The sequence below is a fragment of the Somniosus microcephalus genome, chromosome 4 (genome assembly GCF_052327205.1).
Source record: "Somniosus microcephalus isolate GS21.2 chromosome 4, FLI_Smic_1.0, whole genome shotgun sequence".
Lineage (NCBI taxonomy): Eukaryota > Metazoa > Chordata > Chondrichthyes > Squaliformes > Somniosidae > Somniosus > Somniosus microcephalus.
Window position 1 is genome coordinate 297,313,194 of NC_140990.1, and position 16,648 is coordinate 297,329,841.

Below are 16,648 nucleotides of genomic sequence, written 5' to 3' on the forward strand. Positions count from 1 at the left end.
GTGGTCATTCTTCATGTCGCTGCCTACATGGTTCTTGGTGAGCTGCCCAACCATGGGGGATGTCACAGTTTACCTGATCTCCACAAGTGCTTTCCAGCAGGAGTCACTGGGTAATGATCAGGAGTGGGAGACCTGCTGATGTTTTCCCTCTCTATCCCAGAGATCAGGTAACTCAACACAGAAAGGTGGTCACACATGGGTGTCTGTGTAACTCCGTTCCATACTGAGAACACATTCACCCAATGAGCCACCTGGGAACTGAAGAAAATGATTTAATAATGGATGACTGTGATTGTCTCTCCTCATTTTAGTTTCTTCAGCAAAACGGCTAGATTTCAACCTGCAAATTTAGCTCATTTGATACATTTAAAATTGCTCATTAAAGCATTTGCATCCAATTCATTTATCAATTGCAGTTCTTTTCAGGTCCCAAAAATACTTTGCACAGGCTACAATTGTTATTTCCAAACGTTCAACTGTCAACTTTGATTGAACCAGCTTCTAAATCAAGCCTGATAATTTTAGGTCAATTTAATTAGAGTCAGACCCGACCATCATTATTGTTCTCTCGTTGTAAGTGACGTTCACTAAATTCTAATTATACTAATCTTATTAGTTAAGACATAAAAAACGTTTCTAAATTAAACAATCAGTAGCCACACGTTAAATTAAATATGCATATAAAAATTAAATATATTCTAGAAAATTCCAACCACACCATAACAAATTAACCATTGATAAACAAGGGAAAGCAGGCTAGTATTGCTGTGATGTAAACATCCTGAATATACTCAACTTAATTTCGATACTGGAGCACGGAAAAGATTGCAGCCAGTTTTATCAAGATTTAAAGTTTACTTACACTGATCAAGTGACTCGTCTGAATCGTCGGGACAGTCTGGTTCACCATCGCACAGCCAGTTCAGCGAGATGCAGGTCATCTGGTCATAGCAGAGAAATTCAGCTGGCCCACATGTTTTGTGTTCTACAAATCAAAACAAAAAAAGCTATTAATAACAGAAGTAATCCAAATGTGTAATTCAGTGGCTCAGTAAAATATTTACCATCCACTTCATTCATCTTAGCTTTCAAGCTTATTATTGAAAAAAAAACATATTTACACAGGAGCAGATTATCCAATTACGTGACCCTAAAAAGTATGGGTTTAGCCAAGAATGTACACCCTGGTTATTTGAACATTTGTATTGTAGCTTTGGCAAAATACAAACTGCATTCTCCAACTCTGACAATCCAGCAGTTTGAACACATATGAATTATCTTAGGTCAGTCAACTATTTGAATTTGCTGCAGAACATCAATATCAGTCTTGCTACTTTTGGGTTTAAAAATAGAAAAAAGAGAGCAAAATATAAAGTAATTGGTGAATACAAAGTCTGCTCATCTAAATCACCTTATAAGCTTCCTGGGAAAACTTCAGAAACCCAGATTGTTCAAATTAATGGTAAAAATTTGAGACTATGGGCTCGATTTGCCAAGCCCCGAGGAGGCGGGTTTGGAGGCAGGAGTGGTGGGAAAATTGCAGAATCGGGGGGCAGGAACCCATCCCACCCCCAACCCGCCTCCGTGCCAATGTCCCAGGAGGCGGGTACCCGACCTGTGCTAGGAGCCGCCTCCCCGAGGCAGGAAGGGGATTAATGCCAATTAACTGCCTGTTAACAGGTAGCTAACAGGCAGTTTTTTGCCTAATCCCTATTTTTAGCCCTGAAGCGTGGGCTGTCCGACGGCTCCGAACCACGGCAAGTTAGCAAGGCGGACCATCGGTCTGCAGGGGTTGGAGGGGTCGAGATGTCCGTTGTGCAGGTGAGTGATGGGTGCATGTGTGCAGAGGTAAGTGTGTGAGGTAAGTGTAAAGTGTTTTAATAAGTTTTACTTACCTTTACTTCCTCCTGCAGGCTTCCTTCCTTCAGTTCTCGGGAGTCCCTCAGCTCACCGGCACAGAAAGCAGAATGGCCGCTGAACTGTCAAAAGCTGCAGCCTCTGCTTTCTGGTCTGGAGAGCTCTCTAATTGAGTCTGAGTAGAAGGACTCAAGTTAGAAGACAGATTGTCAGTGTTTGACAGCTTCACAGAGCTGTCACAAACTGATTTTTCATCTGTCAAAAGCTCTTGACAGATGAAATGTCAATCGCTGACATCACCAGTAACCAGGTGTCCCTTAGTTGGCCTGCTGAGCCCGCTGGGCGGGCTTAACAAGGTCAATCAAGGGAAAATAGCGTGTGTTGGCCACAAGTCGATGGAGGCAGGACTACAACCCAAAAAGTGGGAGTCCCGCCTCCAAAAGCTCCCCATTGACAAAATCCAGCCGTATATCATGAGAGCATAATTTTGTGGTTTCACCTCCAACATTAGGGCCCATATTTCCCTCAAGACTAATTGTAAAGAAACTTTTATTTGCAGAGACTGGTGAGCAAATCTGTAACTGAAGCCAAGTTTCAGTTTCCAGCTCTGCTCTGTGGATTCCTCCCAGGCATGACCTGCTTAGGGGCGAATAACTAGAAAAAAAGCACTGAGAACAATAATCAACAAGTTAAGATCTTGTTACGTATATGTGATGGTGAACTGGGGAGGGCAGCATGTTGAATTCCACCGGGCACAAGGTGGAAAAACTTTCTGTTGCTCGATTACTGTGGGAAAGTATACCTAATTTGCAAAAGCATTTGCACAAAGCTGTTTAAACAGCAAGCACAGTGCAAAACGGTTAAATGAATAATGATTTTGCAGAGTAATTTTATTCACTTAACAGCTCTATATTTTTATTCGCTTTAACCATTGTATCGATTTGGCAAGAAGTCAACAATGGAATGAAAATTGGATTGCAATTACAGTACTGTAAAAATAGTCACACAGTTGTCATGGATAACTGAAAATGTACTTATGTCATTTGCTTCATTGCAATATACACATTAAAAAGCAGCACAACAAATCTTTTTAAGAAGTCTTAGGCCTAGAAATTCAGTGGTGTTAGCGCCCACTTAGCGCCTAAAGAGGTCTTTTGCGCCGGCGCTGTTGGTAGCCTGGAATTCAGTGTAGCACAAATGGTGGCGTTAGCCGGTAGCGCTGCGCCGGCACCGATGACGTCATCGGTGTGCGCAGCGCCCCGGTTCCAACGCGATGCCGGCCCGACGCCCAAATTCAGTTGCCGCCGCCTCTCCCGTAGCGGGCGCAAAGAGCGTTTGTAAAACGGGGCCTTGCAGCTCCGAGAGGCCGGGGCGTAAAGGTGGAGGTGCTGCCGGCCGCTTTCCCGGCGGCCGCTTGGCCGCACCTTCCTCCCCGGACTCCCACACCACCCCCCCGCGGCATTGGTCTCTGACTCCCGCGAGCCCGGCACTTCTCCGTGGTGCCGGGCTCATTTGCCGGGGGAATCCAGTGGCGATCTCACGGCTGCAAGCAGCTCCTCCTTAAGAGAAGGAGGAGGCCTGCAGTACCCCAGCCTGCCGCACCGCATCGGGTGGCGCTGCGGCAGCTGGACGCCTGAAATTGACTTTCAGCGCCCCAAGCGGAGGCGGCCAAACCCTGCAATAGCGCCCGCCTCCGTCTTGGGGCGCTGCAACTGAATTTCAGGCGGGCGCTACGGGAATCCGGGCGTGCGCTAACTTACGGGCGCTAAAGACCTGGCGCGGCGATAGCGAATTTCTAGGCCTTAATTTTTTAAAAAGGAACCTTTAAAATCAGATCACATCTAGCAATAATTTAACAGTTAATCATTTGAAAAACAGTTCAGCTTCCCTTTTAGCTGGAGACACCAGGTGAACTGTGTCCTCTAACTTACTGAATGCTCAAAATACTCCTGATGATGCAGAATGACATTCCAAGTAACGTTTTAATTTAACTAAACACTCAATCGTTTCAATTTTTAATGGGCACGGGCATATCCTTTATATCTTCAGCATTATTGTCCTCAGATATGGAGATTTCATCGGCCCCAACAGATTCAATCATTTCAGCATCGCTTCGCTCCCCAAAACACTCAAGTCTGTCGTTAATTCCAACAAGCTCCTCAAATTGATCCCGAGTTAGGGATTCTGGTGCTTAAACAGGTTCAATCACAGGAGCTTCCATACTCGCATCTGGGCCACGTCCTGCTGCTCTGAAACAGTTTTTGTTATCGTCTCTGGAAGCACTTCTCTCCATGCTTACACCATCATACGTCTGGGATCCAAAATTGTCACTTGTTTGGACAATCCATTCGCTGATGCAGCACTCTCGTTATCAAATGCTGTGAGTATTCAGATGCGCTTCGTTTTCCCTGTAAAGGCTTTTAAAATTGCAAATTGTGCCCTGATCTAGGAACATAGGAACAGGAGTATGCCATTCAGCCCATCGAGCCAGAGAGAGATGAGGAAACAATTACAGATGTGAGCCTTACATTAATGAGGTACTGTGCAAGGCTTATGTCAGCAGGTAGTGATCTGGCATGCCATACAATGAGATTATGGCTGATCTGTATCTCAACTCCATCCACCTGCCTTGACTCCATATCCTTTTATACCCTTAGCGAGCAAAATCTCAGATCTCAGATTTAAAATTATTAATTGAGCTCGCATCTACTGCTTTTTGTGGGAGAGAGTTCCACACTTCTACCACCCTTTACATGAAGAAATGTTTCTTAAATTCTCTCCTGAATGGCCTGGCTCTGATTTCAAGGTTATGTCCCCTTGCCCTAGATTCCACCACCAGCAGAAAATGTTTCTCTCTCTACCCTATCAATTCCTCTCAAAATCCTAAAAACCTCAATCAAATTGCTCCTTAACCTTCTTAATTCCAGAGCATACAAGCCTAGTTTATGTAATCTCTCCTCATAATCTAACCTTTGGAGCTCTGGTAACAATCTGTTGAATCTCCTTCCAAGGCCAATATGTCCTTTCTAAGGTAAGGTGCCCAGAACTGTACACAGTACTCCAGATGTGATCTAAGCAGGGCTTTGTATAGTTGTAGCAAAACTTTCTCCCCTATATATTCCAATCTGGAGGCTGGGTTAGTCATGTTGTATTGGGGGACATGGAAATCAGCTTCATATTAGACAACACCATGTGTGAATGGGAGCTACAATCGTGAAGAAGCAATAACCACCTTCTCAAGGGCAACTAGGGATGAGCAATAAATGCTGGCCTTGCCAGCGACGCCCACATCCCAGGAACAAATAAAAGAAAAGGTTTCTATCTTATTTGTTGTATAAGTTTGTTCAACTCCTGTAACCGCTCTGTGAATATGGATGATGTCATCCAAGCGTTGCTCTTGGCTCTATATGTATCACTTGCATTTGCTCCAACCATGAAAGCATTGTGGATTCTTGCTTTTGACAACAATTAAGCAGTCCGTTTTTTCAGAGCCTTCTAAGTTAGTGCACAACATGACTGGAAGTCTAGCTCATGCTTTTTTTTTCAACTGCCCATCATGGATTTTGTTTTAAAGGACAAGTTCTATCTGGAGTTACTCTGAAAAAGAGACCCGACTCTGATCACAGTTGTAAATTTCAGGTGGGAAATGCCTTCTGATGAGATCTGATAAAACAACGCATTTCCTATGCTCTGCCTAAAGCTTCTGCCAGCTTTTTTTTTTAAGCTTTCAACTGCATAAGCAGTCCATTTATTGGAATGTTAACTGCATAGACATTCTCAAACCAAGGCAGCAGAGCAGTTTCCGCCAATGTGTGCTGCCTTTCTCTCTTCCTTTTCCTTTCAGAGTTTGTGTTGTGATGCCATTCATCCATAATTTTATCTTTATTTTTGACAGTGCAACGCATTTACAGCTGTGATAAATCAAACCATTTAGCAATTTCACTCTGGGAAACTTTCGTCCCATTCAGCAACGCAATTACTTTCACCTTATCAGCAAGACAAATAACCATTTCCTTTAGAGGTGGCTTTCCATTATTCACAGAGACAGGGGCCTTGATTTTAAAATATTGGGATCGAGCAACCCGACCCCAAATCAACTCCATTCTTGTTCCATTTAAATTTTTACAGGCACAAATTAGGCCATCGACGAGGCTCCTACAAAGGCAAGTTGGGGCCTAATTAACATTCGAAAGCTATATAGGTCAGGGGAAGGCCCTCGCGGTCGGTTGCCCAGCAGCAGGTTTGGCGCGTGAGGCGCCGATTGCCTAAGGTAACTACTGAAGATCAGCTCCTCAGCTCCTTTTAGCACTCCTTGTGGGCCAATAGGAGCAGCTCCCCCTCAGTCTCACAAAGACAACTTTGGACCCCCCTCCACCAAGTCCTGATTGCGGCCCAGAACTTCTGCTACCCCCGCCCCGGCCACGATCATGGCCCAGGGACTTCCTTCTCCCCTACCGACTGCCGGGGACCATCTACTGTGGTCTTTTGCCACTACTTACCACTCCCGCCCACCAGCCAGGGAAGTACTTGAGCCATAGCGCCTGATGAGGTGATAAAGACTGGGGCCGAGATTTTCAGTGTGCCGTGAGGCGGGCTTTTAGGTGTGCGGGAGGCTAAAATCCCGAATTCGGGGGTCCCGACACCATCCCGCCCAAAACCCGCCTCCAGGTAAGTTTCAAAGGAGGCGGGTACCCGCCCCACACTGGGACCCGCCGACCCGAGGCGGGAAGGGATTAGTGCCAATTAACTGCCTGTTAACAGGTAGTTAACAGGCAGTTTTTAGCCTAATCCCTATTTTGAAGGGTGTCGTGTGGGATTCCCGATGGCTCCAAACCACGCCAGGTTAGAGCAGGCGGGCCGTCGGGTTGAAGGACTTGGAGGGGTTGAGATGTCAGTGTTCAGGTGAGTGATGGGTGCATGAGTGCAAAGGTAAGTGTGTTTGATGTGTCTAAAGTGTGTAAAGAAGTTTAAATTACCTGTACTTAGCTTTACAGCCTTTCTTCCTGTAGGCTTCGGGAGTCCATCATTCAGCTGGCACAGAAAGCAGAATGGCCGCGAGCTGTCAAAAGTGACAGCCTGCAGCTTTCAGTGCTGGCAAGAGTTCTAACTGAGTCTGCGTAGAAGGACTCAGGCTAGAAGTCAGGCTGTCAGTGTTTGACAGCTTCAAACAGCTGTGAAACACTGATATTTCATTTGTCAGCATGTCTTGACAGATGAAATTTCAGTCTGTGACATCACCTGTTGCCGGGTAGCCCTTAATTGGCCTGCTGAGCCCGCTGGGTGGGCTCAACAAGGTCAATCAAGGGAAAATCGCGTGGATTGGCCGGACGTCGATGGAGGCGGGACTATAACCCGAAAGTTGTAGTCCCGCCTCCTTCCCAACTTCTGAATGAAAATCCAGCCCCGGGAATCATCACTGAACTGGTTACTGAGTGATTTCCACACCTAGACAAAAATGCTTGTAAAAAGAATTTAACGGACTAATTAAAAAGGGCTTAACACGTCGGCTTTAGCGAGGCAGTATAACACTTAAATGAATGAATTCAGACTTTTGCAATTTATTTAAACATGTTGTTCCTTTAACAGTGATAGTTGAGCCACACCTCAATTTTAAAATTCTCAAATAAAAACAGAAAATGCTGGAAATATTCAGGTCAGGCAGCATCTGAAGTCTCATCCTCATTTTCAAATCCCTCCATGACTTCACCCCTCCCTATCTCTGTAACCGTCTCAAGCCCCAAAACCCTCAGATATCTGCGCTCGTCTAATTCTGGCCTCTTGTGCATCCCCGATTTTAATCGCTCCACCATTGGTGGCCGTACCTTCAGCTGCCTAGGCCCCAAGCTCTGGAATTCCCTCCCTAAACCTCTCCGCCTCTCTACCTCTCTTTCCTCCTTGAAGATGCTCCTTAAAACCTACCTCTTTGACCAAGCTTTTAATATCTCCTTATGTGGCTCGGTGTCAAATTTTGTTTGAGAACGGTCCTGTGAAGTACCTTGGGATGTTTTAGTACGTTAAAGGCGCTATATAAATACAAGTTGTTGTTTTTGTTATCATTGGAAAAGATAGAAAAGGGATTTGTGCATGGAGATTTTATTCTCTTAATTGTTTTATTCTTTTATCCGTTATTAATTTAAGTAGACTTGACTGTATCAGACTTTGGCCAGTTGGGTTAGGGCGATGTGGATTAACCCGATTAATTTTGACAGTCCACAGTCTCAATTGAATATAATCTACTTTCAGCTGAGAAGTTCATCAATCTTAACATTGCAGGTGACATTTTAATCCTTATTTTATAGATAATAGCTACACATAAAATAAAATACACCAATGCCGACATGAATTAATTTGCAGCTGACATGTCACTCTGAATTAACTCTCTTTAGGTAACTCAGGAGTTTCATTTGTTGTTTCAATCTGATACTCATAACTTGATCCCCCAATGTTGCTGTTCTCTCAACAACAACAACATATTTGAGTTAATTGGGAAGTCAGTCAACACCTTTTCCATATTGAAGAGTTGTAAGTGTTGACTAGAAATGGACCTATTCTGAAGAGAGGAGGAGATGATAAAACCAAATCTAACGAAACAAATGTTCATTAAGCTGGTTAGCAAACTGATGCTATTGTAGATTTTTTTTAATGTGTCAACTACCGTGGGTTTAGACATTTCTAAAAGGGGATCCAAGCAATATTTTCATGGTGGAGGAAGGAAGAGATCTGGAGGGCATGCATCCATTTCCTTTCATTTCCCCAACAAAAATTGAAAGTTTTGAAGTCTAACCCAGTCCCAAATATAAAGGGCTGGATTTTCCCGGGTCCCTCCTGCACAGTGCAGGGTGCAGGAGGTCCCGGGAGAACACGGAAACCCAGATGTTCGGGTTTCCTCAGCACGCTGTGGCGGTTAACAGTGAAAATTCCGGCCAAAGTCTTTTTATAGCCAATTTCATTCCTGCCACTTCAAGAATTCACATTTCAGAGTGATTCAAATGCCTGGTGAAAAAGGAATGGCTACAGCCAACAACGACAGATCGTTTTGAATAAAGTCGCGCAAAATCTGATCAGATGAGTTTTGATGTAGTTGAGCTGACACGTTTGGTGTTCCTGAGACAGATGCATCAAATCAAAAAAAAAAAATCAAATCAACTTTTATTGTCATTGTTAGTGCACAAGTGCAGTACAACGAAATGTAGGCTTGCGGCTCCCGAGAGTGTACATTTAGATTAAGACATTTAAACATTCAACATACATTTGGCTTGTAATACATTAACATAAACATAACCATAACCATAATAAAGTGCATTGGCAGATGTGCAGGCTTTAGAGTTTATTTGCATTGATGTATTGATAGCAACAAAAAGTCAATCTTCCTGCTTCAGAGGGGTGAGGGGTTGGGGGGGCAGAAATTGTTAGTCAATAATGTCAACTGATCCAAGTGCAGAACCAAGAGGTTTCTTTCCAGATAATATTGTGTAGCTTGTATTGGATAAGTAGAGGTGGAAACCAAAGCTTCCTGTTCATTTCAAGGTTAATACAATTGCCTCTATAGTAAATAAAATACCGCGCTGTCACCACATATTCTGAGTGTTCATACAGTCATAAATTCTTTAAGGAGGATGCAGCTACATCCCCTCAAAATCTGTCACTGGTTACAAGAATATAGAAATGATGGCCCATATTTTCCGATCCCTATGGGTGTGTACGAACTGTGTACACACCCGTAGGGACCTCGCATGAGCTGAAAACTGGCACTTCCAATCTGTCAAGGTTTCTTGACAGATCGCACGCCTGCCCTGGAGAAGGGCCTCTGCGGGTGGAGAGTTCCACTTTCTGGAGAACCTCCGCCCGCTGAAAACCTTTAAAAATCTTACACCTGGTAAAAGCAGGTGTAAGGTCTGCTTTTATCAGCATAAGAGTTTAAAAAAGTAAAAAATATTTTTTTTTCCACTCATTTATAATTTAAAAATACTTTAAAAAAAGGTAAGTTTATTTTTAGCCTGTTAAATTTTGATTAAAATATTTAATTTAATGTAATTTTAGCTCATTTTAAAAATGTGATTTAAAAAATAAAATTATTTAATGTTTTGATGTGTTTTTTGAGTGATTCCCATTTATACATTTGACGGGTCTAAGCTGAGAGACCTGTCAAAAGTATGAAGGGGTTTCCCTTCTTTCATTGGTTCCCCATGGCCCATATGATCCCAGGGACGCTTGTGAACCGCATGCACCTCTGGGATACCTGGGCCCTGCACATTTTGTAGAGCAAAACCCAGGAGCGGAAATGTCCGGACATCTGGAGCCCTCAGGTAAAGGCGTAGATTTTTTCCAGATCAGAGGCCTTCGCATGCAGGAAGCTTCCGATCGGAAAATATGGGCCTACACATGCACAGATGAAAATTTCTGATATCCTATTCCAGCAAATTACGTTCAGAGAATTTCATATAGTCACTAAATTGCTTCCAATTTCAAATTGATTAGTGCTTTGAAGCCACATTTCCATATTACAGCGTCAAGTGCACAAACTGTAAAAGCTTACTCCATGTGAGTAAAAGTCAATAATAAAGAAATACCATATAACACTAAATGAGAATTTTTCCAGGCTATCATATCAAGCTTTAGGAGCTTTTGACCTTTCCAATCTGGAATTGTGTCATTAAGTGGATTAACAGTTCACTGTCAATGTGATCTCCTGAACTAGTTTCAATTGCCTCAGGGGGTTGGAGAGAATTTTTTTCCCCTTATTAGCCCTAATGTTTGTTTTTGTTCTTTCTTCATCTCCCAGGAGATTACATGGCTGTGGATGGGGGCTTGGGTGGGGTGGGCGGGGGGAGCGTGAAGAAGGAGGAAGGTAGGAGGAGGGAGGTAGGAGGTGTCTCATCATGATGCTGCAGGCAACATGAGTGTGGGGCAGGCTTGATGAACCAGATGGCCTTTGGCTGCCCATTATTTTTGTATGTTCATGTGCACTCTAAAGTTACCAGTACTAATAATATAAAATGTACATGGAGGTTTTAGATTTTACATTTATTTTGTCGTAAAAATTCCCATGAAATATAAAAATTCTAAATTTCATTACATCAAACCTATTTTAGCAGACTGTTATATAGGCCGCAATTTCACTTACCTCAGCGGGTCGGTGGCGGGCGACGTCAGTAGCAGGACCCCAACCCGCTGCTGGCTCCATCCTGCTCTGGAAAGTGAACTTACGTTGATAGGACTTGTTAAGCCCACCCAACGTGTTTCCCAGGCCAATTAGAGGAATCATGTCTGGTGGCGTCATCATTAGTCGGTTTCCTAAAAGGAACCATGTCCATTTGTGCTGTCAGTGTTCTACAGCATTGAAATGCTGCAAACACTGACAAGCCACTGCACAGAGGTGCACGGCTGCGCCCAGGTTTTCCCACAACTCCCTCCATATGCTTATGGAGGGAATCAGAGCATGCAGAGAGGTCTTCTTCCCTCCCGATGGGCGGAAGAGACCTCCCCAGGAGACCAAGACAGCCTGGTTGCACATTGCACAGGAGGGCACAAGCAGGAATGTTGTCAGGAGGACTAGGCTGCCTGCAGTGGTGCAAACCTTTCAATGATTTCATTAGATCACAAAACATTAGTAAAAAGCCACACTCAACTTCATCCTGTTGTGCCTCTCATCACATCCCAATCACTCTGCCTTCCCTACCCTATCCTGCACATCCTTACTCCCACCAACTTACCTTGCACCTCCACCAATCCCTCTCTCTCTATCTACATTATCACATCCCCAACTCACTAGCCACCCCTCACACTCACCCTCATCCTCATGCAATCATACCAACTAACAACACACAAGGGTAGCCACTTGGGTGTTTTATCCAATGTTCATGTAAAGTTTCTGTTAATGTGCTGTCCAACATTGAAATCTTTATTTTCAACATTAGCATTCTTGGAAAGATTTGTGTGCACCTTCGGAAGTGGCTTAGTGAGTTGCAGTGAATGGTGAGACATAACGGTATCCCTGCAATGGCGGTGAGTGTGAAAAGAATGGCTTGGACATTGTAGGGATGCTTTTTGATGTTGGTGTGGCGTGGTGCCAACCTGGCACATCATGTGGCAGCCAGGGAAGTAAATCTGGCCATGTTGAGGCCATCCCTGGTCGGCTGCTGATGACTTCTGTCCTGTGCAGCATCGGATGATTGCGGAGAAGGTTGGTGTTGTTGTTGGTGCTGCTGGTGTTGGGGCTGAACGTGGTCCGATTCTGAGGACCAAGTTGAGAGTATAAAGGGCACCCATGTTGATGCAATAGATGGCAGGTGAAGTACAGATGACAGAACCCACAACCTTCTGTCTTAGAGGCAGCAGTGATGCCACTGAATCAAGGCAGACAACTTATAAATAAAAGACTTTACTTTTCTAGTAGTAACATTGCACATATAATACATCTGCCCAAATATAGCTAAGACATAATGGCCCGTATTTTCCGATCCCTACGGGTGGGTACGCACTGTGTACACACCTGTAGGGACATTGGAAATACCGGTTTCAGGCATGCGAAGCGCATGCGCTGAAAACCGACATTTCCGATCTGTCAAGAATGCTCTTAACAGATTGGACACCTGACCTAGAGAAGGGCCTCTGTGGGCAGAGAGTTCCGCTTTCCGCAGAACCTCCGCCCGCTGAAAACCCTTAGAAATCTTATGCCTGGTAAAAGCAGGCGCAGGAAAAGGCCTGCTTTTAACAGCATAAGAGTTGAAAAAAAGTTTTTTAAAAATTAAAAAAATTTCACTCATTTATAATTTTAAAATACTTTTAAAAAGGGTAAGTTTATTTTTCATCCCATAAAAAACTTTAATTATTTTTTACAAAAAATTAAATTTTTGTTTAAAATATTTAATTTAATGTAATTTTAACTCATTTTAAAAACGTGATGTTTTTTTTTAAATTTATTTAATGTTTGGGGTGACCTCCATTCATATATTTGACAGGTCTATCTTGCAAAAGTATGAAGGGAGACTCCCTTCTCCTATTGGCTGGCCTGGCCCACGTGATCCTAGAGACACTTGCGAACCGCCTGCGCCCCTGGGATACGTGGGACCTGCGCATTTCGACTGTGGAGAGGCCCAGGAGCGGACGTGTCTGGACTTCGGGAGCCCTCAGGTAAGTTCGTAGATTTTTTTTCTGATAGGAGGCAGCTGCATGCAGGAAGCCTCCTATCGGAAATGATGGGCCATAATAATTAGACACAAATGATAGAACTACACCTTAAAACATAGTTCCAGCAATGCTGGCAAGGAACAAAGGTGCAATCCAGTCACTGTATGACAACAGTGACTACACTTCAAAAGTACTTCATTGGCTGTGAAATGCTTTAGGACATCTGGAAGTCATTAAAGGCACTATATAAATGCAAGTCTGCCTTTTTTCTGTTCACGTGAGTTAATCACATAAAAGCCACATAGTAGATGAAGCCCTTTCGTTCACCAAAAAGTAAGTTGGAACCAAATGTTTTGTATTTCCTTTTTTTGCCCCCTTCCTTTGCCCCAATGTTGGTGACCATGCCTTCAGTTGCCTAGGTCTGAAATTGCCTCCTTAAATTTCCATCTCACCACTTCCTTCTCCTCCTGCAAGTCCTTTCTTAGGATTCACATCTTTGATTAAGCTTTTGGTCAACGTATCCATTTCCCTCACGTCTATGTGAAGGCCCTAGGGAAGTTTCTCTACATTCAAGATACTATTTAAATGCAAGTTGTTGTTGCTGAACTCCGCATATGTACAATTTCTAGCAAGTATCACTGCACAGCAATAGAATATGGAAATACTGGCTGATTCCTTCCTGCTCCCTCCACCCCTCCAGCTCAGGGGCATTAAGGCCAATTGTAGCTCCAAACAAACTCAGCTAATTCAGTACAGACCAGGGATCAATCATGAGACTTTCTGGCTCTGTATCGCTTACTTATACACTAGGCATTGCCTTTAACCAGTAGAAGGAGCGATTGTACATTCTTTGAAGGTTATCCAAAGTGCAGAACCTTTATCCTTGCCGAAATCTTACATTTTTACAATTTCATCCAGCTTCAGTCATGCTACACATGTCTTTTTTGGGTTAGTTGCTCCATAAATCATGATATATGAAAGGAAAGAAAGAACGTACATTGAAAAAGCCTTTCATAACCACAGGACGTCCCAAAACGCTTTACAGCCAATTAAGTACTTTTACTTTTAGTGAGCACTTTATCACCAGAACCATTTATGTTCATGTTTCTTCAGAATTTCTGCAAGCAGCTGCTACAATAACTGAATTAAGTTCAATTAACCTTTTCAGTTCAATCAAATAGGTCACATGTAGATGTGGCATTATTAAATTCATGAATTGAAGAGACAATTCGATTTGGATATTTTTATGTTTATTTTTGACTCTGTTGAATTCTAAGCGGAATCATGAAAAGGATCTAAACTTTGTGATAGCCTTATGTGAACATCTGTATTGTGCCCCACAGGAAAACAACACATTTGCTAAAGATCTAATCTTGGAGAATTTTCTTTGTATGAGTGATTTGATTTAGTTGATGGATGTCCACTATGTCCTTATGTAATAAAAATTCCCAAACTATTCTTGAACATGTTTGTACCTATTTAAAAGTAGATCCATCGATTTTAGAAAGGAGCCACTTCTCAAACAGTCAAGGATCAAATTTGTGATATGAAGAAAAACAGCAGTACAGCAGATCGAAAGAAAAACAGATAATGGTTGGAAATGTACAGCAGGTCAACTAGCATCTGAAGGACAAAGAAATGTTAACATTTTGGGTGTAACCTTTCATCTAAACTAATGAAAGATCACACTCAAAATTGTAACCTCCCCTTTTAGATGTTAATCAATCTGCTGTGTATTTCCAGCTTTTATTTCAAGTTTAAACTTGACCCAGTTAAGTGAATAATGAGATACAGCACCATGACTTCAAAAGCTAAAGATTTATTTGGAAGAACAATCCATCAATAGCATATATGGCCACTTTATCCTGGACACTGCAACAGTGACTTCACATTGAATCAATATAAACAACTGTGCGCCAAGAATTTTTGTGTTTTGAAAACTTGTTCATAGCTGAGTCAAGTGGAGCAAGTGTCAGTAGGTGAACATTTAGTTAACGGTGATCATAGTATAATAAGGTTTAGATTAGCTATGGAAGGGGACAGGGAGCAATCTAATGTAAAAATACTTAATTGGAGGAAGGCCAATTTCAGTGGGTTGAGAATGGATCTGGCCTGGGTAAACTGGAATCAAAGATTGGCAGGCAAAACTATAATCAAACAATGGGCTGCCTTTAAAGAGGAAATAGTTCGGGTACAGACGAGGTACATTCCGACTAGGGGCAACTAAAGTCAGAGCTCTCTGGATGACGAAAGAGATAGAGAGTAAGATGAAGCAGAAAAAGAGTACGTATGACAGATGTCAGGTCGAGAATACATCGGAGAATCAGGCTAAATATAAAAAGTTCAGAGAAGTGAAAAAGAAAATAATAGGGGCAAAGAGAGGATATGAGAATAGAATGGCAGCTAACATAAAAGGTAATCCAAAAGTCTTCTATAGGCATATAAATAGTAAATGGGTAGTAAGAGGAGGGGTGGGGCCGATTAGGGACCGAAAAGGAGACATACGCATGGAGGCAGAGGGTATGACTGAGGTGCTAAATGAGCACTTTGCATTTGTCTTCATCAAGGAAGAAGATGCAATACCTGAAAGGGTGGTGGAGGCAGATTCAATTACTGCTTTCTAAATGGAGTTGGATAAGTACCTGAAGGAAAACAATTTGCAGGGCTACGGGGAAAGGATGGAGGAGTGGGACTAGCTGAAGTGCTCTTGCAGAGATGTATATTACTATTCATAGTTAAATAGAAAATCTTACAACAATTTGGGAAATAGAGTCATTGAGTTGGTTGGAGAATAGGAGTTTATAAGCAATACAGACTGAGGAGCAAGTAGATGAAAGCCTAGAAATTCAATTGTGCAGCTTCCATTTTTTGGGTGTTAAATAGCCTCCTTAGCCTCCAATATGGTAGGCAGGAAGCACACGCTCATTATAAGCCAGTAGTGCACTTCCGCCATATTAATAATGGCCAAAAAAGAAACACGGTTAGGCCCTCTGAATATACTAATAAGGGGGCGATGCTGTTTGAGCCCCCCTCTGCAATATTAGTTTGCCCTGAGCCAGGTCTAAACATACTTACCACCGCCCCCCTCCCAGACCGCCTTCTCATGCCACCCCCACCCCCAGCCATGCTACCTCCTGACTCGATCGACCACCGCTGCAGCCCGACCTGATTGCCCCTCTTCCCGACACAATCACCCCCCTTTCCCGGTTCTGTTGAGCTGCCAGTTAGGATCCGCAGCTTGCCGACTCTATAATAGGCCTGAGGCCCAATATCTGGAGTGCCTCAGGCCTCACTAATCAATAGGCATGCACAAATTTCTAGGCGGTAATAGTGAAATGCTACCAGTGGGGAGAGAGTGTAATTAAAATGCAACACATTTACTTAGACAGTTTACTTTATAAATGTGGACAGCAGGAAACATGAATACTAAGACAGTACTTAATCCAATTTGCTTACATCTAAAATTTACTTCTACCATATTATTTTTGCAGACTCCAACAGAATAAAATATACAAATATCTGTCAATTAACAATTTAACTTTAGTTAAATACTATCTGTTATTCCATTACCTTTCAACATAATCTAACTCTTTATGTAGACAGCTTTTTGTAACAAATATGAAATAATAATAGCTTGTTTGTACAATCTTGGTAAAATGAC

At 42.8% G+C, this 16,648-nt stretch overlaps 1 protein-coding gene across 1 annotated transcript in view; it reads right to left on the reverse strand.

The window, feature by feature from the left end:
* Window positions 1-16,648, reverse strand: part of LOC147120556 (low-density lipoprotein receptor-related protein 1-like) — a 2,135,446-nt gene that overhangs the window by 1,831,689 nt on the left and 287,109 nt on the right. The window contains exon 2 of the mRNA XM_085986655.1: window positions 863-985. Within this exon, the coding sequence (XP_085842781.1) occupies window positions 863-985 (123 nt within the window). The remainder of the gene's footprint in view (window positions 1-862; window positions 986-16,648) is intronic.